Below are 26745 nucleotides of genomic sequence, written 5' to 3' on the forward strand. Positions count from 1 at the left end.
CCCATGGCCTAGGGAGAAACCTCCGCTGGGATGAACAGGGTAGGGACGGTGCATCCTCTACGCCTGGATGGGCAGTTCCAGAATGCCGGGCACGCGCGAGTCTGGCGCTGGAGGTCCACCCCTCGAGTGTTCGTGTCGCAGCCTGGGCCTCGGAGGGGCCAGTGTGCTCACTTCACTTGCCCCGGGGCCTCCCGTCTGACTACAGCATGGGGGATTAAGGTTAGACAACCCGACCGATTTCTGAAGCCACGCGAGAGCGCAACAGAAAGGTTAATGCCAGAAGCGGAGAACGAGTGGCCCACCCCCATCTCCACCCCATGGATTTTTCACCTGACCTTTGACCCATAATCCCTGCGCCTTGCCCCTCCTGGGAGCCGGTCCAGGGCTGGGGGCGGGGAGAGGGGGGGAGGAACTATCTAGGTTTCCTCACACCCTTCCCCAGTAGGCTGCCCAGAGCGCCCGGGCCCTTTCCCAAGAAGTGCCTTAGGGACTCCAATTGCAGAGGAAAAACCTTCTTCCCGCCACTGCCGGGACTGTTCACTTTCACTTCCACGGCTTCAAAATCCCCTCAGTGCAACCGGCAGGGGTCAGCCCGGGCTGAGGCTCAGAGAGGGCTGGCAGGGGCTTAAAGACACAGTTAAATAGTGGCGCCAGGCTGAGAGCCTGTGCATCCCCACCCCAAGTATGCGTCCCCTGTCCGGCCTCTCGGGCCCGAAGCCTCCAGACTCCCGAGCCACGGACGAGGACAGGAAGGTGGACCCTGGGAAAGAGCGGGGGCCACGCGACGAAATTAGGGGAGGGCAGGAGGGGTCAGGAATTGCTCCTCATCCCGAGCAGAAACTAGGCCTGGATGCAGTTGGGTGCTCAGGCGGCCCCCGCTCCTCGTGAGATCCGCGGGTCATGGGTGGGCTGACTTGACCTCGGGATCCTCCCGTGTTCCCGGACACTGCCTCCTTCTGCCAGGTTGAGAGCAGTGGGGAGTTCCGCCCGGGACAACGTCCCCTCTCCACCTGGGGACTCGGGGGCTGCAGCCAGCAGTGCCGATATCTGCGGGTGCCGGGACAGGTTCTGCCCGGGGCATCCGGGAGCCGGGAGCCGGACATGTCGGTGTGTCAGAGGATTAGCGAGGACGAGAGGCGCACGTCGGACCGGATCCCGGCGTCCGTTGATCCTCAGCAACTTCCAGGCGCTGCACCCAGCGGCCGCGCCCGCTTCCCCGGTGCCGCAGCGACACCTGGCGGGCAGTGCGGGAGGCGCGTACCCCTAAGGCTGCGTCTCGGTTTCAGCGGCAGCGCCCAACCGCGGAAGGACCTGTGGGTGCGGCCCCCGCCCTTCCGCCGCCCTCCCAACCGATTCTGTTCCCACCTGGGCTGGGGCAACGGATTTTTCGTGGGTTTCTGCTCCTGCTGCCTTCAATGCCTTATCTGCCCAGGAGCTTGTGAGCTTCCTAAGTCTCTGTGTTGAACCCTCCCATACCCCAGGGCCGTGAGGGCAAAGCCAGGCTTCTTAGGTGGGGTGTAAAAGCCCTTGCGGGATCTGGCCCTATCTCCTTTCAGGCTTTTTAAATTTTAATTTTATTATATTTTTAAAAGATTTATTTTTTTCAAGTAATCTCTACTAGACCCAAGGTGGTGCTGGAACTCACAACCCCAAGATCAAGAGTAGCATGCTGTAGGGACTGAGCCAGCCAGGTGCCCTCTTCTCAGGCTTCATTAGGCACCCCTATCCCCAGCTGCCCTAGCTCTGCACCAGCCCCCTTCTCCATCATGGTGCCTTTATCCTTAAGCTAAACCCCACTTCACTGACACCATCCCCCTTGTTCCACCCCATCTTCACCCTTCTTCAACACCTGCCTCTCCCACGAGGGACAGCAGGAAAAAACTCCCTTAGTCGGGAGCCCTAGCCCCCTGCAAGTAATGTAGATTCCAGATTTGATAACCCTGGAAAACCTTGAGAAATTGAGGGAAGAAGTTCTCAACTTGGAGTATTACACCTTCTTGAGGAGTACACCTGAAAGAAGGCTCTATGGCAGGACTTTTGGCTTCACCCTTCACCATGGCACATGACCTAACCTTGGACCCCGTTGTGCCCCTCCACTCCCAGGAATCAGCTTTGCCATCCCAAGGCTAGGTAGCAAGTTTCCTTCCCCATTCCTACTGATATGCCCTCAGGGAAGGAGAGCTTCCATCCCACCTCCTGTGGCCTACCTTTTCTAGAGCTCCTTTGGGACATGATGCTCTTCTAACCTGCCATACCATCAGAATTTTCCACTGTGGGTCACACACCTGACTATCCAAAGTTACAAATACAAAGACAATCTCTATCTTGCCTACCAATGCCAAACACACCATCATGTAAAGTCACATACTCAGTCTCAAAGAGTCAAATGTTTATATTCAGCCTCACTACAGTACATTGGTAGTCAGGGTCCCCTGCAACTGGCAGCTAGAGGTCCTAGAAGGGCAGGACTCTCTGAATCACACACTTGTACGCCATCCTCACACATAGATACAGCCACACACACACAGCCATGTACTCAGTCATACCACGTGTCACATAGGCACACACGCATAGGCACACGCACTCTCAATCACACAAAGTCCCACACTGGGGTTTGGCGGTAGGGGCCGGCTCTGGGAGGCAGTTACGTAAAAGCTCTCATAGCCTCCCCCTCTCACTCCCCCTCACTGCGCCCCCCCTGCTTCCTCTCACTGTGCCAGCGCCCGGGGCGGCTTGGCCCGGGACCGGGAACAGCTCGGCCTCGCGGAGGCTCCAGGCGCCGAGAAACCCGATCCCGACACAGCCCCGGGCCGAGCCAGGGAGGGGGGCCCCTTGAGCACCCACACACACATTCAGGGTCCAGCCCGGCCCCTCAGGGAGGACCTACCCCTATCCTGGGACAGCACCTAGACCCACTTACAACACACCCTGTGCTGCAGAGCCCCTTCTGGAATCCTGTTATTTGGACCACTGCCTAAGTGTGCCCTGACCCTTCCAACCTTGGCACCAGAAAAGGGCAAAGATTCCCTAAAGGTAGAGAATAGGAGAGAGCTGAAACTATGATGGGGAAACCTAAGTATTCAGCCTGGAATTAATTGCTCTCAATTCTCTGGATCTATCTACACTTCCCTGCTCACTGGGGCCCTCTAAAGCCATGCTGATAGAAAGGGGTGCTTTCATTCCTGCTCCAGGCCCCCCTCAGATTTGCTGCCTATTGATCCCAACATATCCAACTAGAATTCTAAATTTTTTGGATAGGCTCAAAGCCTCGCCTCCCTCTCTGATATCCTTCCTTCCTCCTTAGTTGGAAGTTCTAACGCCAGTCTAACCCCAGTTCCTCCTGTTTTGCTAAGAAGGAAGTTTGAAAGCAACCTGAGCCATTGAGAATGAAATCCCTGAAAGAAGGAAGGATTAAGGCTCAGGAAACCCCTGAAAGTCCGGAGTCTAAGAGGAGGGAAGAACACATCTGTGTCCAACTACCCCCCCACCCCACCCCCGCATATAACCCCTACCCCACTCTGCAGCCTAGACTCTATTTTTCAAAATAGCTTTTGCGTATTCGGCTGGGCTGCCCAAGCAGAGGCAGAAAGGGAATTTCCCCCTATGTTCTCTGCTAATGAACAAAACATTTCATGTTGAAATTCCCCCTCTGCCCCCAACCCAGTGTCTCGAGGGCCCCCCAGCCTGACCAAGAAGAGGGGACCACTAGGAGCGGAGTAACAGGGGGAAGCCTCCAGGGGTAGCACAATTTACATTGGGGGGACATCTTTTTTAATAAATAATTAGAGTAGCTTTTTTTTTTTTTTTTTTGCTTTTGGCTAAAATTACCCACTCCTGTGGCAGCTTCCCAGAAAGGGCGGCGGGAGGGCAGCCGGAGCTGTCCCAAGGCCCAGGATATGGCCCCCCTCCCCTGGGCGAGGAGCTTTCCCCAAGTTGTTTTCCTGGTCTCTTCCTCTTGGATGTTTTTTTGATTATTAATCACATTTTCCATTCACAGGCTCAGTCCAGACCCTCTCCCCCTGGGGTCAGGGCTGGACAGAGGGAGGAGGTACAACTTCCAGAAGAATGAGTTGGGGACAAGATGGGCAGTGACCCTTGGTCTTGGCTGACCTGAAAGAGGCTGTCAGTGGTACGTCACAAATCACACCCTCGCCATCCTGGTACACAGTAGGACCTTAACTGATACAAGTGGAGTGAATGAATGAACAGGTGTCCAGCTCTCACAGTGCCTAGACAGCACTGAAAGGTAATGCTCCTACTGTCAGTTCCCTTATGCTACAGACAGGGAAACAACTCAGAGAGGGGCAGTCACCTGACCAAGTAGCACAGCAAATTAGTACCAGGACCAAAATAGGACCCCGGGAATGCTGATGGCCTCCCATTCATAAGGCAGCTAATAAGTATATATTGAGCATCTACTATATGCCAGGCATTGATCTAAGTGAGAGAATAGGGCAGTGAGCCAAACAAACAAAAATCCCTGCTCTCTCAAGCATACGGAGGAACTAGAACTCCACACACTGCGGACATGTGTCTAAGTTAGTACAACGACTTTGAAACATGGTTTGGCAGGATCTACTCAGCTGAACATATATATGCCCTATTACCTCACAATGAACGTTCATAGCAGTTTTATTCATAATAGTCTCAAACTAGAAACAACCCAAATGGATAAATAGATTATGTAGTTACAGCAATACAAAAGAACCAACTGTAGCTACATGCGACAAAAAATGGATAGAGCTCATAGACAAAATGTTAAGCAAAGAAAAAAATAAGAACCAGACACAAAAGGGTATATATTGAATGATTTCATTAAGATAAAGCTTGAGAATAGGCAAATTCATTTACAATAATAGAAGCTGCAACTGCACTTAACCTTTGTTGGAGTGGCAGTTCTAAGAGTTTAGACATGTATGTCAAAATTTGAGCTGTACCCTTAAGGGTACAGCTTTGTACCCTTTGTGTACTTTACTGTTTACGTTTTGTCTAAAAAAAAAAAGTTTAAAAATCCCCTGCCCCCCCCCAAAAAAAAAATCCCCTGCCCTCATGGAACTCCCATTCTAGTCAAGGAAGACTTACCTAAACAAAATTGGTAACTATACAGTTTGTCCATGTGAGAATGCTGTGTCTGACTCCATAGCCCCCTTAGGTGAGAGGTGACAGCCTAAATGTCACCTAAAAGAAGCCTAGCCTAAGCCCCTTTGTCTTCTCCCTTAGTGCCATAATCTTTTTCCTTCTAGTAAATTGTATGATGTTTAACTACCTAGTTACTTGTGAGCTCCATGAGGGCAGCCCTGTGATAGCTAGAGCAGGGCCGGGCATAGAACAGGTGCTCCTAACATTGAATGAGATTTAAATAAATATTGAGTGAATGAATGAATGATGTAAGCAAGCAGGACAACATTGACCTGAGGAGTGAAGTCCCACGGCACAGGAGAGGGAAAACTGCCTGAATGCGTTACAGCCTCAAGGGATGGGAAAGAGGGGTTGGCACATAGTAAGGGATTAAGCAGAGACCCAGAAGGCAGACTGAGATAGCCTGAGTGGCTCAGAAACCACATCCTGAAGTGCCTTTAGTGCCAAGGCCACGCAGGCCTGGAAAGGCAGAGAATATGTGAAGAACATAACCAGATCTGTGTTTTAGATCACTGAGGCTGCTGCCATATAGGATAGTGATCAACGTTAAGGCTGAAGGTGGGGCAGTCAGGGAAGAGGTGTTTGCATTTATCCTAGGAGGGAGACCTCCAGCCTGGCCTGGGGCAGGGCCATGGGGCTGAAGAGAGAACAGGGCTTTGGGAGAGGGATAGTGGGCACTCAGATTCATCTCCATCTGCTCCCTGACAGAGGAAGCTCTGTGCTACCCTATATACAGAGAACAGACCTCTGGACACTTATTCCAGGGGTCTGCTCTTCCAAGGACCCTCCCCCAGTAATCCTGGCGTCTGGGACAAGTTTGGAAAATGCAGCAGATGGTCAGGCAGAGTGAAGAAGAACCGGAGGGGATGAGGGGTGGGGAGAGGGACAAGAGAGGACAGAGAACCTAAGAATTAGGACACTAAGTGTGTTTGAAGGCTGGAACAGAGGCACAGACTTGCAAAATCACAGACTCAGTTTTTCATCTTGTAAAAATTTGCATGAAACTAGTTCCCTGCTCAAAAGCACAAAGTCTCGCCTACCCTTCCTCCCACTTCAGTGGGTCTTGACCTCTTTCTCCCCCAATTCTTCATGGAGGAGGCATGTCTTCAAAGGATTGTCTCTTTCCAGTGACCGCCCAGAGTCTGGCTTTGATCCCTGCTGCTGTAGGGCTGCCTCCCTAATAATGGGGCTGAGATTTCCAAAAAGGACTGAGGGCCACATGGCCCCAAGATTGGCTTCCTCCCTTAGCTCCATATCCAGCCAGCCTGTGATTCCCTGGGGTGGGGGCAGAGGGAAGAAAAGAGACCCCAACTTCTCCCTCAAAAACTCAATTGTAGTGATTCTGAAGACAGAGAAAAATTAGAGATTTGAAGACTGAATGCCAAAGACACCAAGTCCTAGGGAAAGAGACAGGAGCAGATGGGAGTCCAAGAGAGAAAATTGAATTAAGTTCAGTTCAACAGGCATTTATTAGCACCTACTGTGTGCCAGGTCCAGAGGGAACATTGTGTACAAAAGCGCAGATAACTCCCAGGTTTTTGGCATGAGTGACTGGGAGATGATGGTGCCATTCACTGAGCTAGAGGGAGTTGGGGCTTGACATGTCCAATTGAAGGGGCTGTGGGATGACAGCCAGCAAGGACAAGGATGGGAAGAACACAGAAGGTGAGAGAGGGCTGCCTGGCTGGAAGTGCAGAGTCCCTGGTCTGCAGCTCCCAGTGCCCCCTGTAACTGGTTCTTACTGGTTGTGGGTATTCATCAAAATCTCAGACTGATCTGGGCACTCTGAGTGAGCTAGGAGATAACAAGAGAGATCACTGAGCAGGGAGAGAAAATGATGAGAGGGAGTGGGAGGAGAGGAGAGGATTGAGGCAAAGCCCTAGGAACCATGACTGAAAACCAGAGAGGATGGGGTGCCTGAGTGGCTCAGTCAGTTGAGCCTCTGACTCTTAAATTCATCTTGGGTCATATCTCAGGACCTGAGAGTGAGTCCCACATCTCCCTCTGCCCCTCCCTCTCCTTGTGATCTAGTGTGGTACATACACACATGTGCATGCTCCCTCACTCTCCCTCAAATAAAAAAATTAATAAAATCTGTAAAAAAACAAAACAAACAAACAGAACACAGAGGGCAGGGAAGGAAGGTGTGGTTGCCCCAGAGACATAAGGAAAGCCAGGAGTCAGCATTGTCACAAGACCAAAAAGGAGCCTGGTGAGGCCAAGAAAGAGCTCTAGGCTTTAGCAGCCAGGATTGGGCTGAGGCCAATGGGACAAAGCTGGTGTTAGGAGCTGGCTGAGGTGGACCCTTCACAGAAGCCTGTGAGCAGAGTCAAGGCCCCTCCTTCCCCAGCCTCCCTGCTGTCCCCTGAGCCCTGCTTGGGCTGGGGGGCTTTCTCAGCCAGACACTGGGAAGAAGAGGATGGAAAAGCTCCCTTGCCCCCAGACTCCTATCCCTGAGTCTCTAGTTTCTGGCATTCCCAGGAGGGTCCTGAGCATTCCTCGAGCTTGGGAGCCCTCAACAGCCAGGGAACTCTGGGGACCCTGGGGGTAATTGAAACCAGGGTTAAGACATTAGAAACCATAACGCCAACTCCCCGGCTCCCTCAGGATAGTTCCTGGTTTTCTTCTCAACCCTATCCTCCCTGCTGCTGACAGCTCAGCTCTCAGGGCCCCACCAGCTGGGCCATGACCCTCTTCCCAAAACCAACTAGACGGGGGCCTCCAACCAGAAGGCACCCAAAGCCAGCCCTCAGAGACCTCTTCTCTGTGCTCGGCTAGCCTAAGCCTCCATATTGAAGTGTTACCAAATTCTAATCTGGATCCCTTATTGCAGCACCTACTTTAAGGGATTGAAATTACACAATGGGAAGGATTTCTCAATAGTGAAAGAGAAAGAGGTAGGAGATGTGGAGCAGGAGTGCCTCTTTACTAGTAGGTGCTCAGTCAATTTGTGGGGAAGAAAGAATGAATCTCAAAGATGGGGCCCCACCAAAGCCAGGTGGTGTTGGCTGGGCCAAATCTGGATCAGGGGCAGACTGGCTGCACATCTTGAAGGAAGGAAGAAGGCCTCCAAGGAATTCTGTGGCCTAGAATGTGGCCCTTTCCATCTCTCTCCCTGCTCTAATGTCTCTCTTTGTCACAGTCCTTGTCTCTGATACAAAGGATAGGAAGCTGCCTATTTGTTGGCCTCTGGGAAGGCCCTCCGCTGCACAGCTGCCTGACGATTCCAGGATTCCCAGATTTCCAGATTTCCCATGAGTGCTGGTGTGGGAATGTTGTCCCCACCTCTGTCACTATGTCTGTCTCTTTTCTTGGCTCTTCAGTGAGACCGAAGGGTTCAAATACCTACTCCACCATTTACTGGCTTTGTGACTTCAGGGAAATGACTTCATGCCTCTGTGCTTCAATTACCTCAGTAGTAAAATGGGATCATAATAGAATAGTGCCTACTTCCTAGGACTGTTGTTAACATTCAGTTAAATGAGATCCAGTCAAGTGTTCAGCACTAGCCTGGTGGGCACCACTGCCCCCTTCATCTGCTGGCTTTGGCTTTCTCCCCATCAATGTCTTTAGGTCTCCTCTGACTTTCATGGTCTTCCAACACCTCCCTCTACATCCATCATCCTCTGTCTCTCCATCTTTCTCACTCTCCTTCTTTCCCCTTACCCCCCTTTCTCTCCCCGTGTGTGGCTTTACGAGAAGCCCCCCAGACAGCCGTTTGATCCTGCTCCAATCCCCATTGGCACAACTGGGCAACTGGGCGAGGTGAGGTAGGGTGGGGTGTCCAGAGAGGTTCTTTTTTTTTTTAAGATTTTATTTGTTCATGAGAGACACAGAGAGGCTCCCCTCTGGGGAGCCTGATGTGGGACTCCATCCCAGGACTCTGGGATCAAGACCTGAGCCTGAGCCGAAGGCAGGCACTCAACCACTGAGCCACCCAGGTGCCCCTCCAGGGAGGTTTTTAATTCAAACATGGAATTCCTGACAGCAGGATCACGCCTGGGCCTGAACATGGGTGAATCACAGATGGAGGGAAGAGTGATTATGTCTGTGTCCTTTCTGGCGAGACAGGAGAGCTGGGGGCTCAGCTTGGCAGTCTCTTGGAGGAAGGGGGACTTGCCCTGACTTCTCTGACTGCCCCCACACCTGGGCCCAGGCCAGATCCCCCATGTCTAGTGCCTGCCTGGAGGTAAGGCAACCCGCCCAGAGCTCAGGACAGAAGGGGGGAAGCCTTCCATCTCTACATAGGGTGGCTTACCTGCCCTGAAACTATTCTGGACCACCCTCTCACCCTGAGTTCTGCCTACTTTCCCACACCCCATTCCAAACCCTATATGGAGACAAGTTGCCTCCACAGATCCAGTCTCTTATCTCTCTACTCTGTGGCTGTTTCTCCTAGCCTTGATCTCTGATCTCTTTATCTCTGTGGCTCTTATCTCTTATGTATCTCTGTGGCTGTTTCTCCTAGCCTTGATCAATGACTTTGCAGCTGCATATGCTTTACACCCCCAAGTGAGCCTACCAGGGATAGGAATCTACAGTGGTTGAAGAATCTGTGTTCTTCCACCTGGACCAGAGAGTCCCTTCTTGGGAGGGGTGGGGAAGATGCAGAAAGTCCAGATGTCCTTTCTGTATCACTGGATTTGTGAAGGCAGAGGCATGGTGTAGAACAGGTGCTCTATAAATATAAACCCAATGACAGAGGGGCAAAAGACCCTGAACAGGTAATTGGATGGTTAAGGCTGCAACACACAGAAGCATGGATAGACTGTGCATAGGTTCTGATTTTGTGGCTCAGCAAGGAGTCTTTTCTGGGGCCAGGATTGGTTTCAACTAGCCCCAGACACCCCCATACCTGGGCCCCAGCCAGACACCTCACGTCAGCCCTTAGGCAGAGGGCCAGATGTATGTATGAACCTCTAAGACTTACCTCTCAGTTCCCTATTCTCTGCACATCACTGCCTCAGGATGCCCACCAGATTCACGGAGAGAGATGGGACTACAGATCCGGAGAGAGAAACACTAGGCAGGGTCACGCGGTAGGCAGAGGCTGGAACAGGAGCCCTAGTGTACTGGCAGCCAGCATGGGCCTGTCATAGGGATCCTATGCCAACACTGGCAGGGGGCAGACCTGAAACTGGATTTTAAGTGGGAAGAGCACCCAGGAATCTTTGAACATGCAGGCAGCTCGGCCGTCAGGTAAGGACAGGTGTGCAGCTTTCTTTCCTTCCCATCAGACAGAGACAAGCGTTAGAATAAGAAGTTCAGAGAGACAGAATCAAAGAGAGGAGAGAGAACCTGGAAGAGAGGCCAAGAAATAGACACAATTAGAGTCAGACGCAAAAATAGAGATGCAGAGGAAAAAGATGTGAGTCAGACATGGGGACAGGGAGATACAGAAGGAGGGGGAGAGCCTTACAGTTTAAGACCGGGACCAAGAGACGGGAAGACATGAAGTCACAGAGAAATGTTGTCTCAGCATCATAGAGCCACAGTGACATGGAGTCAAAGATATATGGACAGGGATGAACAGGAACTCAGAGACAGAAACAAAGAAACAGGAAAGAGAAAGAGAGAGCTGGAGACAGAAAGATCAAGAGGGGCAGAGAGATGGAGAGAGAGCAAGGAGACAAAGAGTGAGGCAAATAAAATGATCAAAATAGCAGGAAAGGGAAAAAGCAAGCGACAGAGGAGAGCCTCCTGGCCTCCAGTCTCTCCAGCCTGGTCTCCCCAGGGTTTGGGCCCCCTTTGCTATTCTTTGGTTTCCATAGCAACAGGGAGGGCAGCGCCAAATTTGCATATACATTTACATCCTTTCAGTCTGCATAATTCAACAGGTTCTGTGCATATTCATGAGACTATGAATGAAGGTGACTCTCCCAATCCTAGCTCAAAACCTGGCTGTGGTGCCCCCTGCTTGCAGTACATGGTCATGGCTCCAGGCCCAACCTCGAAAGGTTAACCAGACCCTGCTAACATACCCCCATTCCCCAAACACTGCCTCATACTTTCCTATCTTCAGATCTTTCCTCAGGTGATGCCCCTCTGCCTGCCAGAGATGCCCTCCCCTCAGCATCAGTCCTATCAATAGTACACATGCATGCGTATATACACATACATGCACACGCACTCATGTGTTCATATGAACTCTGGTTGAGGGTGGGGGCATGGCAGGAGTGACAGCCCTGGTGGAGGAGGCCCCTCAGTCACACTTCTGTCTGTTGTTTGTCAGAGAAGGAGGTGCATAAAAGGATCACCCTGAGGGAAGGGATGTGGTGTGAGCAGAAGGCTGACAGATCTACCAAAAGAATGGGATGTAGGACACTGTGGACCTCACATGGAAACTGATAAAGATCCTAGTTCCAACTAGAATAACCAGGGGAGCTAAGATAGAGCCAAAAGGAACCTCAGAAACAGAAGGGCTGAGGTGGCTTAAGTGGTAGTGAAGAGGGTACTTGGGCCAAGAACTCTTTCAAAGTGCCAGGCTTTGAAAGCCCTTGTGGGCTGGGAGGCACTTCTCTAAGGCCTGCTCCAGCCATAATTTTGTATTCACCATCTCCCCTTGGTCCCTTTAGAAACCTCCCCACTGCCCTTCCTGCCCGGTGCCCCAATCCATTTGCCACACTGTAGCAGCCAGAGTTCTCTCTGATATGCCACATCATTTCCTCTTTTTTTCTTTTTAAGATTTTATTTATTTACTCACGAGAGACACATAGAGAGAGTGGCAAAGACACAGGCAGAGAGAGAAGCAGGCTCCCTGCAGGGAGCTCCACGTGGGATGGGACTCCAGGATCACACCCTGGGCAAAGGCAGACGCTCAACTGCTGAGCCACCCAGGTGTCCCACATCATTTCCTCCTTAAAGCCTTCAGTGACTCTCCATCACCCTCAATTTTTTTTTAAATTTTTATTTATTTATGATAGTCACAGAGAGAGAGAGAGAGAGAGAGAGGCAGAGACACAGGCAGAGGGAGAAGCAGGCTCCATGCACCGGGAGCCCGACGTGGGATTCGTTCCCGGGTCTCCAGGATCGCGCCCTGGGCCAAAGGCAGGCGCTAAACCGCTGCACCACCCAGGGTTCCCCATCACCCTCAAGAAAAAGTCCAAGCTCCTTGGCCTAGCACTCAGGAGCTTCCTATCTGCCTCCACCACCTCCCCTCCCCCACCCCGAGCTTCACTCCTCACACTCCCTGCCTTGAACTTCTTGCTCCAGTGATGATCTCTGTGCTCTTCTCACCTCTATATGTTAGCTCATGCCTGCTCTTTACCCAGAGTGTCCTTTTCACTTTTTACTACTGGCGCTTTTTTGAGATTCTACACAGGCATCATCTCTTCTTTGAAGCTTTGTCTGTCCCTAAAGACTGGATGAGGGGTTCTGAACGCTTAAAGTCTAATGAACTTCCCTAATCTCTCTATATGTACCAATAGTGAAACAACCTATGTATGTGGCTATAGCTCTAGTGGGACTGGAGGTTCTGAAGCCAGTGACTAAATTTGTCATATTACGGGTAATCATTAGCTGTTTGTTGAACAAATGAGAGATCTTTGTGGCTACTGAAGGCCAAGTTTCAAGCCTAGATTATCCTTTTTGTCTTAAGGCTCCTGGGAATCTGCACAAACTCTGCAAAGGGATGGGCCATCCCTTTGTAAATGCTGCCACCTTGTGGCCATGTTCAGAAGTGCAGCCAAGCATTGCCTCCTGGTGAAAGGACCAAAGTCAGCGCTGGAGGTACCCTACAGAATCAAGCCAGGTCCCAAACTGTAAGGGGGGGCCGGGGGGGGGGGTGAGGAGGTGGGTCCTTAGGAAGGAGTACCCAGAGTCCACTACTAGTGTCCTTTGAACACTCTTGATGAGTTCCAAGCAGACAGAATGGCAAGAGCAAAACCTGAGGCAGAAAATCTCATGGCACCTGGGAAGAGTAAAGCATTTAGTGTGGCCAGAGCCCAGATCCAAGGGAGTTGGGCCAAAGATGGACTGAGCCATGGCAGTGATCAAGCAAAGGGGTCCTTTAAGACCATCCGGTGAATGAATTTGGATTTTTGTCCTCTAATTTGGACATGGGGAGGTTGAAGAAGAATGACAGATTTGGGTATAGCCATGTACTTGGAGGCTCAACATTCATTCATTCTTACATTAAATATTTATCAAGCACCTGTGATGTGCCAAGCAATGTTGACTAATGTAATCTTAAATGGGTTGGTCAGAAAAGACCTTTGCTGAGATGACATTTGAACGAAGGCTTGAAGGAGGAAGGGAGACAGTCATGCAGGTACCTGGCAGAAGAGCATTCTAAACAAAGGGAACTTGGTTTGAAGGAGAGCTCAAAAGGGAGTGAAGCAGGGAAACCAGTAAGGAGGATGCCCCAAGATAATGAGGAGCACAAAACAACAGAAACTGTAGGAGCAGAGACACATTTAGGAAGCAAAATTGGCAGGACTTGGTACCTGCTTGCACAAGGCAGGTATTTAACTCCTCCAGGCACATTGTGTTCAGTCCCCATGTCAAAGCTAACAAAATCACCTACATGCTGCCTCTAAAACAGGCAGTGAGAATACTCTGCACATTCCATCCTGGATGACTCCAGGTGCCCAACTCCTGCCCCCGACACACACACACTGTCACGCACCCCAGCCTCTTAACTTCATCTTCAGTGACCTTCCCTCCAGGCCACCCAGCTATCCACACTCATGCCCACAATCAAGAACAGTCAGGTCCTAAAACTCTCAAATCCACTGACTCTTCCATCTCATCCTTCAACTACTGTTGAATTATGTTCTTCCATAAAGGATATGTTTAAGTCCTAACCCCAATACCTGAAAATATTCTAAGGGTATGACTTCATTTGTAAATAAGATCTTTACAGAGGTAATCAAGATAAAATGAGGCTATTAGGGTGGGCCCTAATCCAATATGACTGGTTTCCTTATAAAAAGGAGAAAATTGGACATAGAAACAGACACAAGGGAAGAAAATGTGAAGATGAATGACTAGAGTGATATATCTAAAAGCCAAGAAGGCTAACGACTGATGGCAAAAGAGATTAGAATGAGTCAAGGAAAGATTCTCTTATACTATAGGTTTCAGAAGGAAAATGGCCCTGCTGACACCTTGACTTCAGATTTCTAGTCTGCAACACTGTCAAGCATTAAATTTCTGTTGTTCTAGGCCACACAGTCTGTGATACTTTGGTATGATAGCCCTACATATGGGTATAGCAGCAGTGCCCTGTCCTAGTTTTCTCAACTACTCCATTTCCTCCCACCCCACCCGACATTTCCATGTGGATCTCCAGGACAGTGACCTCCACCCTTTTCTTTTTTTCTTTTTTTTTTTTTTTTCCTCCACCCTTTTCTATCTTCACTTCTCTCCTGACCCACTTTGGATTCCTCGATCCTTCACTACACCTTGCTAGTCTCATTCTTCTTCCATCATTTCTGCCAGTCTTAACCTCAGTCTGGAAGAATGGAACAGTGATTTCTCTGAGTCCTCACCTGTCCTATGGGTGCTGCTGAAGCTCACTCTGAAAACACTACAAATTCATTGTTACCAGCCTCAGCTGGTATGGGCTGGAACAGTATGGGCCTGTTCATCCTCCTGTACCCCTCTGGTTAGGTCTCCTGCCACAATTATCTCATACTGCCTTCCCACCAGCCTGCTGATTTCAGTCTCAGCAGCAGAGCTGGATTCCTGCTTCAAGGGGAGATGGAAACCTAAACTCCCTTATGTCCCACCTTCATCTCCACAGCCATCTACATGCACACCCATCTACAACTCTTTTCCTGGGAACTTATAGGGAGTCCTCTCTCTGGTCCCCCTTGGGAGGCCCACACCTCCATGCTTCTGGGTCCTGTTCCCTTTTACCCTTTAGAGTCTTGTTCTGAGTTATCCACAGTATCTTGCATCTTTAATCTCTTTCTCTGCTAGCTTCTTCCATTAGCCTACAAATGTGCTCAACTCTCTAAATCATTAAAATGAAGAAAAAACTCTCTGTATCCCACATTCCTCTATAACTATTTAATACCTGTGTCCTCCCATTCACAATCCCACTTCTTTGTCTCTACTTCCTTACCTCATACCACGGTATAATCTTTTCTAAGAAATTATCGGGGCAGAAGCCACACTGGAGTGGATAAAGAAGTGGGAAGAAAGTGAATCAGCAATTGTACACAACTCTTATGCTCCCTTCTAAGTTGAGTCAAGCTTTCTGACTCTAAAGGCCTATCTTCTCTCTGGTTCCCTCCCTAAAATTCTTTCTCTAGGCTCCAACTGGGCCCTGTAGAGACCCAGGAGGGAAAGTTCCCCAGAATCACTAGTCATCCCTCTCTTAGCTTGTGGCCTATTTACTGATTCTCCGAACTGCAGATGCTGTTCCCCCCAAGAGACTTGACCCTAGCTCAGTTTCCCTCACACAACCCCTCCCATCATCCTGGAGTTCCCAGGTGGTGCCTTAACAAGCTGCCCAAATGGGAGCCCCTCCTAGGACTTCCAGACCTTGTGATACCACCTAACTGAATCATTTGTTCAGGACCAGTCAACGTGCTTATTCCAAGTGATCATCCCACCATGGCCATTGCACGCTGAATCAGAATAGGATGCTGAGCCACATATGAACAGTCGGCCAGTGGCCTGGCCCTAAAGCTCTGGGGACTAGTGACACTCGGACAGCTGTTCATGGTAGAAGACACACAAGTGGAGATGCTTAGAGAAAAGGCAATATGCAGAAGCTAGGAAGGAGCAAAAACTTGAGTTAGACACAAACAGAATGGGGAGAAGTCAGGCAGTTGCTGCTAGCAAGACACGAGTCTGCCACAGCCTCTAGGGGTGTGTTAGATGTTCCTTGACCCTCTGTATTTGAGAGGGCTGGCTGGGCAGCTATTCAGAGCGTTTCCTAGCTCTAATATCCCCTGAATCTTCATCCCTTGCCCCTCCCTCAGCCTTCCCTATCACTCTGGGCAACCTACCTTGGAAAGCATAGGACACAGGATTCAAAGCTTGACCACAGCCTTCTGGCCTTATGGTCCTCTCACCTCTGCCCAAAGCCCTTACTGAGGCCTCCAGTCCTCCATTTCTCCCAACATCCTAACCCTTCCCACCTAGATTCAGCCAAACATCAACACTCTCAAATTACTGGGCCCTCCATGCCATGAGCCCAGAAGTGCTCCAAGTCTGTGCTTTCCTGGTGACTGGACACTCAGTCTACTGGATACATTAGAGAAGGCATCAAAGTCCAGTGGGAAATCCAATTGACTCAACTCTTTACTGAATCTATCACTGCTCACAATCCTGCTCTGGTTCCTGCAGACTCCTGGTGACCACTCCAATCATCACCTCTCTCCTCATGCCCCTGACCTTACCACGGTGAATCAGAATCTAAGGCCAAGTTGAGACAGAAAAGGAGCAGCAACGGCTAAAAATGAAGAATGAGATCTGGAGGGGAGATATCAGATTGAGCTGTTTTTTGTTTTTTTAAAGTTTATTTAAGTAATCTCTACACCCAATATGGGGCTTGAACTCACAACCCTAAGATCATGAGCCACATGATATTTCAACTGAGCCAGCCAGGTGTCCCATGAGCTATGTTTTTAAGATAGAAAAAACATGTTTGTAAGTGGAGTCATTAATGATAGCAATTAACATTTACATAGTACTACATGCCCAAGAGGTATCTAAAAGTCATATGTGTATATTTCTATATTCAATCCTCATAACAACCTTATGAGGTAAGCACCACATATATCTTGTTATAATGGATGGGAACACTAAGGCTCAGAGCACTACTTGCCCAAGGTCCAGAGCAGTAACTTAGTAGCAAATGGCAGAACCAGAATTCAGATCCAGGCAGTCAATACCTGAGACCATGACCTTAACCACTAAACTGTAATAAATGTTGCAGAGAAAGAAAAATGTCCCTGAACTTGGGGTAGGGAAGAGGGTACAGGGACTCTCCCTACTTTAATCCCACCTCCACATAGCAGGTCAAGCAAATGGTCATCAGACAAATGGGCAGATCCTTTATTTCCTAACCCACTCCTTGGATCTCTGTCAGAATAAAGAACAGAGGCACAATAGGTAGAATGCCAAGTAAACCCTTCTTAAGCAATCCAGAACCCAGCTGAGACCGCACACCTGTACTCTTCATAGCAGTCCCTTTTCACACACCAGACAGAAGGGGAAGCCCGACAGGGAGGCCCACTTGTGCAGATTCAGGTCTTGTTGGGGATGTTGAGCAGTTACAAGAGGCTCTTCAGAGAAGGTAAAGCCATTCTTAGATAGTCATGCCTGGAAAATAGCTTGCTCCGCAGATCTTCAGGACCAAGTGTCTCGAACCCTTCTTCGGGGTCGTGGGCCACAGCTGGAGCTCGATGTGGGGCCCAGGCCAGGGGGTGCTCCTGGAGGCTGGTAGCCACATTCATTGGGGTCTAGGGGGTCCCGGCTAAGCAGTACCCACACTGCAGGTACATGGCGGCGCACTGTGAGGGGATCCAGGCCCGTGTCAGGTGAGATTGGCACCCAGCTGTCTTCAGTCTGCAGGAAGCGCAGCTTGGTAAGCTGGTGCAGGCCTGGTACACGTCGCTTGACAATCTCAGCACAGCTCACCGCCTTCCCTGCGGCCCGGCCAGAACCTGAGAACACCACATGCCGTGCACTACCACCCTCCAATCGACCCAGTGCCAGCCCCAGAAGGTTGCGGATTTTGCTGCCATCTCGGACCCGCATCTCCAGGGTATCAGGAGGTAGCTGTGGCATTGGAGAAGGTGCTGGGAGTTCCACAGAGCCAGCTTTCCGATAGTGCTCCATCCCACTTGCTGTGGTGTCTGGACTTCACGGCCCACTGCAGGGAAGTGTCAAATGAATGTTGGGCAATGTGCCCCAAGCCACCCCCAGCCCCAGCTCTCCAGCAAATGGTTCTGCTCCTCATCCCATATTTACCAGGAACAGGACTATAACCCCTCACACACATACACACTCCACCCCCTCTCCCCCACCCCCACTTCTCAGCACAGATGCCTATGGCATCTCCAGCCTATCTTTTTTATTTTTTTTTAAGTAAGCGCTAGCTCTACACCCAATGTAGGGCTTGAAGTCACAACCCTCAAAATCAAGAGTTGCATGCTCTACCTACTGAACCAGCCAGGCGCTCCTCTAGCTTACTTTTAACTCAGGCAAAACACCCTGCAGACAAAGCATCCCTCGATGGGAACCAAAACTACCCCTGGAGCAATAAGGACAGCCCTAAGGCCAGCAGGATCCCCCTCTTGATTGGACCTAAGACAATGATGGACCTGCCCTTTACTGCCCATTGCACCTACCTTTGTCCCACATTCTCCTTATATAAATAAACCTAAAATAGTCAGCATTTTGAAGACAGTCTTTTTTTTTTTTCTTTGAAGACAGTCTCTGAGTCTAGTCTGCTGTCTTCTCAGTGCTGACCCCACTGAAATAAATTCCTTTCTTGTTTCGCCATCACTCTGCCTTTGGATTTTGTCAGTGGCAGAACCTGGTCTGTTTGGGACCCCCCAAGCCTGGTGCTCTCGCACCGTGTCCCGGTTACACCCCTGCCCTAGACTTCTTCAAACTAGCCCGAGCGCCCCTCACCCACAGCTCTCTGAGGCAGGGACAAGGCCCCTCACTTCGCTCGCTGACGTTCCTACTACACTCCAAGCTCCCTGGCAAGAGACAAGAGCCCTCGTGCAAATGCTCTTCAAACAGAACTGTACCCCTCCCCAACTCGGGGGTCCTCAGAATAGGGCCGAGCACCCACTACCCTGAGATTCCGTGTCGATGCCCCCAACCCAGGTCACTGGAACTCGGAAGGCCCGGCTCGACGCGGGCGGCTGCAGGGGCTGCTCCTGGAGCGGGGCCCACAGCTCGGCCCGCTCCACCGCCACGAGCGGACCCCAAAGCCCAGCAGGCCGCAGAGACCAGGGAGCCAGCCTCCGTGTCCTCCCTGTACCTCAGCACCCCCGACCCCGCTGAGCTCCAGCGCTCACCGCCCGGGCTGCGCACGCCTCCAAGTCGATCCGGAGCCAAGATGGCGCGCAGGCCGAGCGCGCGCCGAAGCCGCGGGGCCGCGCACGCCGGGCAGGGGCGGGGCCCGAGGGGCAGGGGCTCGCGGAGCCCCCGCGGGACAGCCGGGGGAGGCCTGGACGTCCAGGCGTGACCTGAGCCCGGACGCCCTGAGACCACGAACATGCAGGCCGCCTCCGCTGTTACGCCTCGGGGCAGGGGCACAGAAGAACCCAGCGGAGAGGAGCCACCATCAGAGACTCGCGTCCCAAAGATGGAGAGGATCCGGCCCTGACGAGATGGCAGGGCTTGCGTCACCGGTAGGGCCCACCGCCATAGCAGAAACGAAGCAGTGGGTTTCATTTTGGACGGGGGGCAGAGGTTCCGTTTACAGTGGCTGCTGCTGCGCGGAGGGAGAGCCTTGGTCACCGAGTTCTGAGCTTCGACCACATTCTGAGGGCAAGAGGCCACCGAGGGTTTTCATCAGGGGCCAATTACACCGGTCTGTGTGCACACACTCTGGCTGCCGCCAAGGCGGGTGGGAGTGGGGAAACTGGACCCCCACCGCCAAGGAACGGACCATGGGGCGCCGGGGGCGTGTCCACGGAGACTTGTATGGTGCCCAGCGTATAATAGGCGCTCAAATATTTGTTAAATGTTTCAGAGAATTTAAAGGAAATAGCAGTTGGGATAGAGAAAAGTACATTAAGTTGGGAGATATTAGGAGGTAGGTTTAGTGAGGAGTTGGTGACTGTTTGGACTGAGAAGAAGAGAAGAGTCTAGGATAACTAAAAGTTTCAGTCTGAATTAAGACATGCTTAATTTGAGAGGCTAGTGAACTGTGCAGGTTGGGTGGCGGGCAGTTCGTTGAAGAGGGGTCTGGGGCCACAGCACTCCCTATGACCACAAGGAGGCAGCAAACACTTGGTGGAGTGAGGCACCAATCTCCCGCCTCAGTCCTTTATCATCTGGCTCCCTCCCTCTCCAGCCCAGCAAACCACACCCCTCCATACACACACTTTGCCCATCCCCACCCCTGAACCCAAAGCCCAGCAACCAACAGTCTTCTGGGATCCTTTTCCTACTTAATAGCACCAAGTAAGCTCCCAAGAGAGAAACCTCAAGGATCCTCTCTACCTTTGCATATGCTCTCCCCTGGCTCTCAAATACACTGCACATCACCTTCCAGGGCTGCCTCCCCCATCCCTTTTTCTTCTGTACCCTAGAGGACCCAGTGCCTGATTGGTGGGATGACTTTTCTTTCACTATCTCCCCAGCTAGTCTGTGTAGGGCAGGGATCATGTCCTCCCCACCTAGCATGGGATCTGACATTTAGAGGATATGTGATGTGGGATAAATGGATGCACAAACAAATGTTCCACTGATATCAATCAAATGAGAGCATTTGTCTTGAGAGCTCTACATCTCCCAGAAAGCCAAACCATGATGAGTAGAACTCCTGGTTCAACCACTAAGAAGGCTGGCAATTCTGCCCTCTACCACCCCCTTCCTCACCATCATTCCCATCCTAGACCAGGAAGTTAGCACCACTCCTCCAGTGATTTCTATAGTTTATTGTTACTGGAATAGGACACTAATGTGGGGAGGGGGTGCAAACAGCAAACCTCAAGTAGCCAGACCTCTGACCTCCGAGCCCCACCTGAATGCAGATAGGTAGGTTGTGAATCCAATACAGAGCTGCTTCTGCCCTGTTACAAAGGCAGTTTCACACTTTGCGTCCTGAGCCTTGTCGTCCTGGCCCACCCTGGAATGGGAAGCAGCCATTACTCCTCTGCTGGCTTCACTTGCTTGGCGGCCTCTAGCTGGCAAAGCAGTTCATCCCACTGCACAAATTGCTTGGAGAGAAGCATTGTCTGGTAGCAGGTCAAGGTGAAAACAAGAGCCTGAATGAGGGAGTGGAGAGATTTTACATCTGCCAAAGGGTTGGAGAGGAGGGGAATAGACAGGTTTGTTGGGTTGGGATGAGACAGAGCTGGAGAAAGAACAAAATGACAGGGCTTTGGAGAGCATTTCTTAGGGGACTGGCTGAGCAGAAAGGATACAGTCTTGTTGTATTCCTCCAGGAGAGCCTTGGACTCCTCAGTGACCTCCACACACTGGTCCTATGGGGCCAACATATGGCAGAGAAAGAAGCTGGATAAAGACCCCACTTCCCATTAACTTTTCTGCCTTATCAAGGACCCTCACTCCCCATAAAGCCTAGAAAAAGTAGTGTTTAACTCCAGAGCCAAATGGAACAAATTTCTAACGGGGCACTTTCAGGCTCCAGGATAGGGACCCCAACAGCAGTCCTAAGGGGGAATGGATCATATATTTAAGGAAACATTCCTGCTTGTATATGTCCTCTCTCCTGTCCCCTGTATCTGAATCCTCTTTGAACTTTAATCTTAGGCCTCAGAATAGTCAAAACAAACAAACAAAAAAACCCAGCTCCTGTACCCATAGCCAAGGACACACCATCCCCAGAAATTCCTGGGTACCTCCCATCATCAACCTTCTGGTGTCTCAGAATAGTCCTACTCAGAGAGCCAAGAGATGGAAGATAAAGGATTAACCTTCAAGTTTCCCCTAGAGTTGACATGAGGGTAGCCTGAGGCTGCTTTCGCAGGTGGCAGGGGTGGGGACTAGGAGCCTCACCACTTCTACTTTCCCCTCCAGTCCTCTCCCCTCCCATACCTGCTGCTGGATGTGGATCTGGGCCAAGCGCTGCAGGCGGGCAGCATGCTCAGGAACGGCTGTAAAACACAATACGCATTGCCTGATGATGCTTGTGCCTTCCCCCGGGACTGCTCAATAGTCTATTAGGTCTTCAGCAGGATTAAAGTATTGAGTGGAGAAGCTAAGCAAACGCCAGGCTTCATCGACCACTGCAGCTAAAGGTGGTGAGGCTCCCTGCCCACCCCAGTTACTCTAGGACCCAGAGGGGGCAAAGATACAGGCCCCTAGGAGAAAACAAAGCCTTGAGGCTTGAGGTCCCCAGAGTTGCCCCTGCCCATGGCCCTCCTTTCCCACCCAGTGCTGTAAGCAGGGTGAAGTAAAGAAACCTTTGCCTATCATGGGATCTGTCGCTTTGCTCTCAGCCCAGTGGGACTAGGTCTGCCTGGAAGACAGAGTCTGAGGTGGGCTGAGGATGAACGCCAGGTTCCTAAGCTGGACACCTGGATCCCAACACCCAGAGCCCTGGCCACCATGCTGGGCCCACAGCTTAAGTGTGTCAGACCCTCAGCAGATAGCTGATCAGGGGTAGGGAGGGGGAACTGGGAAAAAAATACCTCCGGAGACAGACAAGATGGATATCTGGATTCAATTAAAGTCACTGTCTGCTTGTCAAAACTCAGGCCCAGGAAATGCTTTCAACAGTGCAGTGGGAAGAATTTACAGACATTCACATGCCTGGTGGGAACTCTTACAGTAAAATCTGGGCTACACAGCACCCTGCAGAACAGATGCTGAGGAATGAGGAAGAAGGTAGAAGGGGTACCCAGAGTTGGGGGTTGCTGGACTTACACTAGTATCCTTAGGTCCAAACTGTCTGAGGTTCTGAAAACTGAATTCTGCTCTGGAAATTTTACTCCCATTGTGGGTGACAGGATAAGGGTAAAGAAAAGGAGCAGACTTAGCTTGAACCCAGGTAATTTAAAGCACAGGGAAGACTTGTCCATCCATCCACCTCCCCAAGCAGAATAGTAGAGCTATAACCCCACATAAGTACCTTTGATGTGAGCGCTGTCCAGCATGGGCACCAAGGCCTCTACCTGCTCCAGGAGTGCAATCTGGGATAAGATAAACTGCTCTTCTGAGGCATAAACAGACAAGATAGTGGCAGTGAGGCAAGCGTAGGCACTGCTATTCCTATACAAGGGGCTAAGAACCTGCCAGGAGACATGGCTGAGTCATGGAGCATGGAGCAGCTATTCTGCTCATTCCCCCATTCTGCCCCCACCTCTCCTAGATGCCTCTGGTATGACGCTTCTTGAGGCCAAGAAGCCTCTAAGTTTCTCCAAATCCCACCTTTCTTAACATTGTAACCCTAAGGCCTCTTACTCTAGCCTCCTATCAACTAACTCAGTGAGCCCTTCTGACGCCATCCTTCAGACCTAGGTCTCCACACCCAAAGCCTTCTGAGAAGGTATGAAAGAGGAGACATGTGACAGACTATCAGGCAGGTTCTGCTCACTGGCCCTGAGAGACAGCGATAATTACAAGCTTCTAGAGAGCTGGGACAGTAGTAGCAGAGCCCAGTGAAAAGAGCAGGCACTGGACTGGACCTTGCATGGGTGATTACAATGACTGCAGGGAGTGGGAAGCATATTGCAGGAGGGATCACTGTTAATGTCAAATGTTTGGAGGCAAGAATGCTTTTTAATTCACATAGGAAAAATAATTCAACTGACTGACCTGGTGTAAAGAGAACACAGGAAACAACTGCATGGGAAGGTAGACCTATAGACTAGAAGGCTCTGAATGGTAGGCTAAGGAATTAGGATTTTATCCTAGCAAGGAGAGAGATGGAGATGCTGAGATTCCAAAGTAGACAAAGTAGCATGTTGGAGATGTGTTTGGGGAGGAGGATACTGGATCACATGCAAGAAGGGAAAGCCTAGGGTCAGGAAGAGAACTTAGGAGACTGCAACTATTCACATATGAGGGGACAGACACTGAGGCAGTAGCCAGGGAGGGATGGAGAGGCTGGACTCCAGAGTCAGTGTAGGAGAAGATATCCTGAACTTGGGTACCTGAGCCACGGCAATGGTTCAGGAATGTTCTGGTTCACCACCGTTACCTGACACCAAGGATGGTCTGGATCACAGTAGATGATCAATCATTAAACATCTTTTGAATGAATGAACAAACACAGGTACTTGGCAAACCCTACCTCATGGAGTGGCTGACTAAACTGAGTAGGAGACATTGCCAAGTCAATAGTTCCTGCCGAGAACTTTGAAATCCCAGTGCTTTCTCACATGAAAGAAAAAATGTTGAAATTCATGCCAATATTCTCACCTCTCCCAAAAGCAATGCTCTCTGTTCCCGCCCTTTCCTAGAAGCTCCTCTGTCTAGTGAGCAGAAATTAGGAAGATTCTGAAGGAAAATCATAGAGACAGACCTTTGATAGAACACTGAAGTAGTTCCCACTGCTATTGGCACCATGGCCTGCAACTGGCTCAGAATTATACCACACCCAAGGCCTACCAGAAGACCACAGGATGACCTCAGTCCTTAGCCCAGGGCTAGACCAGAATTGCAGACAGAAGCTGTATCCATGAGAGGACTGGCAGGGAGGCCATCTCTGTGCCCAACTCCCCCCACAATCCATAATCCCCAGATGCATGTACACACATTGTCCAGCATTACCTGCTAATATAAACTGCAGCTTAGAGGCATCAGGTATGGCAATGCGGTCAATATACTCAGGATCCAGGTATTTGATCAGGTCTTCAACTAGAAAAGAAGCAAGATAGAAAAATGGAATGGGGCTGAGGAGGGGGGAATCTTATGAAGGATATTAGTGGTCAACCTTGGGGAGAGCCTTGAGTGAGGAGGTAACACCCAGTGTCCATCAGCAGGCCTCCATCAGGCCCCACTTCCCCGTCTCTCCCCTCTGACCACCTCCTGGCTAACCTCAGCATTTATAGCTGGGAACACAATTGCTCCACCATCTTGGGGCCCTCAGCATACCCAATGACCTATCTTCACAAAAGGTGGAAAGTCCCTTGCCTCTCAGTGACACCAAGACAAGCCAGAGCTTTTTCTGATTTTTTAGGTTGCTTGCTTTGACATAATCAAAAAGGTATGGCTGGAAAAGCCTGGGGCTCTCAGTGCCTAATTTCTTTTCTGCCTTTGAAAATCCCATACCTCTCCTCTCTACTTCACCAAGAGGACCTCTGATGCAGAGCTCTTATCCCACAACTTAGGACACTGTCATGGGCTTGGAGTTTAAGCACAACACCCCACTTCACCATTTTAGCAGGGAAACATCTTCAAATTCTATCCCCATAGGGTGATTCCAGTGACCTACTGGGCTGGAGGGCAAGGGCCAAGTCCCAGGAAGCATAGGCATGGGAAGGCAGGCAGGCAGGCACCCTATGGAATCACTTACTCTTTTTGTACAGAATCTTCACCCTCTCCCTCTTGCTGGCAATGTTCCCCAAAGCCACCTGTACCTTGACTAGGCCATCAGCCACCTGTAAAGGGATTGAAAGTTAATCTCAAGATTCGCCTCTTGACTCAAGGCTTGAAAGAGGTAAAGAACCCTCATTCTCTTAGATTCCAAATCTCCTTGTCCCAACAAAGTAGGTTGGCCCCTTCCTCTTGTATTAAAGGAGATGCAACCCCACCTTCTAGGAATCCTCAGTGTGAAGGGGAAGATAATCATGTAGTCCTTGGGAAATTTCAAGTCTGATTGAGGAGGTAATTAACTATATTAAAGTCCATAGGGCATTAGCATATCCTATATATTCACCGGTTTCTATCTCTCTGGCTGAACCTACCTAGGCTTTAGGCGTTGATGGTGAGAAATTCCAATATTAAATGGTCAAACAGAGGGAGGGGCTATGGGAGTGAATGATCTCACCCAGGTTTTAGAATGCAGGGTGAGGAATGCCAATACTCAAGGGTCAAATATATGGAGAGGCAAATAGGACTAAGCAGCAACAGCCATAGAGGTAGGAGAAAACAAGGATTTAGTGTCAGAGATGTCAAAGGGAGCGAATGTTTTGAGAAATCAGTTCTCAAATGGGGCACAATCTTCCAGTGACAACTAACTCCACAACAAATGTACAAGAAGACATCATTACCTCTGATGCACTTACTCCAGGGTATGCCTGACACTCCACCTTCAGTAAAAGGTCTTCCAATAGTAAAAAGGGGATTAGGGGGCAGGGGTTGGGAGAACTAAGCTTCGCAGTTGGCGAAATTCAGTCATTGGTGTGAAGGAGTGCTGGTCCATATCTAAACACCAGGTATCCAACCCCTTTCCCTCCTAATCCTGGCTTTCAGACCTCACCTCCCATCCCTGGAACCACCCTTATCCACCTTTGCCCTGACTCCTCTGGCTTCCCATGGACCTCTTTCTGTACAATATTTAGCAATTAACTATGCAGGGCTCCAAGACAGCCCTTCCATTGTGGACTTCAGCTCTTACTGAAACTCTTAGCTTCTCCAGTGTGTCAGGTCTCCCCAGCTAGCCCGCAAAAACAGAGGCGGAGTCTTAGTCACAGTTCACACTAGGCCCATCGCAATCGGTCCTAACAACCCGCAGTGCCCTCCATGGAAATGGACCCCGAGGGTCATATAAGCTCCGGAAGGTTTCGAACCTTTGTTATTTCAAAGGCCAGGCTGCAGGCGATGAGACTGGAGCGGTTGCATCCATCCTGAGGACCATGCCAGTAGACCGCTCTTGCTCGGCCCCAGAAAGAGAGCACCGGATCCTAGATCGCTCACCTTCCGCGAGCCGCGCGGCCCGCCCGACCCGTACACCCAGCGCTCCAGTTCCTCCACACGGGCCTGTAGCCGCTGCACATCGGTCACAGCCGCCATGGCTACTGCCGCCCCGCGATAGCCGGGGAACAGCCAGAG

General features: G+C 50.6%; 2 protein-coding genes and 1 long non-coding RNA gene across 8 annotated transcripts; 1 reads left to right on the forward strand and 2 right to left on the reverse strand.

The window, feature by feature from the left end:
* The first annotated feature begins 86 nt into the window (after positions 1-86).
* Positions 87-18606, forward strand: LOC144322387 (uncharacterized). 2 transcript variants are annotated; one of them, XR_013388039.1, is made up of 4 exons: positions 87-219; positions 3998-4246; positions 12737-12899; positions 17664-18606. It is a non-coding gene; the product is annotated as an uncharacterized LOC144322387 (long non-coding RNA). The 2 variants fall into 2 exon arrangements; XR_013388040.1 differs by having other exon boundaries at positions 116-269.
* On the reverse strand, positions 17128-19486 carry RPP25L (ribonuclease P/MRP subunit p25 like). Of its 4 annotated transcripts, none has more exons than XM_077912368.1 (2): positions 19331-19486; positions 17128-17971 (listed from the first exon to the last, which is right to left on the reverse strand). In XM_077912368.1, exon 2 carries the CDS (start codon positions 17935-17937, stop codon positions 17446-17448), a length of 492 nt encoding a protein of 163 aa, XP_077768494.1. In that variant the 5' UTR covers positions 17938-17971; positions 19331-19486; the 3' UTR covers positions 17128-17445. The 4 variants fall into 4 exon arrangements, with proteins under 4 accessions (XP_077768494.1, XP_077768492.1, XP_077768493.1 ...); XM_077912366.1 differs by lacking the exon at positions 19331-19486 and adding an exon at positions 19131-19237; XM_077912367.1 differs by lacking the exon at positions 19331-19486 and adding an exon at positions 19094-19205.
* Positions 19487-20705: 1219 nt separating this feature from the next.
* On the reverse strand, positions 20706-26742 carry DCTN3 (dynactin subunit 3). 2 transcript variants are annotated; one of them, XM_077912365.1, is made up of 7 exons: positions 26611-26742; positions 25268-25352; positions 24523-24609; positions 22880-22960; positions 21844-21902; positions 21210-21269; positions 20706-21020 (listed from the first exon to the last, which is right to left on the reverse strand). In XM_077912365.1, the coding sequence occupies exons 1-7, from the start codon at positions 26704-26706 to the stop codon at positions 20931-20933; spliced, it is 558 nt and encodes a 185-aa protein (XP_077768491.1). In that variant the 5' UTR covers positions 26707-26742; the 3' UTR covers positions 20706-20930. The 2 variants fall into 2 exon arrangements, with proteins under 2 accessions (XP_077768491.1, XP_077768490.1); XM_077912364.1 differs by having other exon boundaries at positions 22880-22963.
* Positions 26743-26745: the final 3 nt, after the last annotated feature.

Source organism: Canis aureus, chromosome 10 (genome assembly GCF_053574225.1).
Source record: "Canis aureus isolate CA01 chromosome 10, VMU_Caureus_v.1.0, whole genome shotgun sequence".
In the NCBI taxonomy this organism is placed as follows: domain Eukaryota; kingdom Metazoa; phylum Chordata; class Mammalia; order Carnivora; family Canidae; genus Canis; species Canis aureus.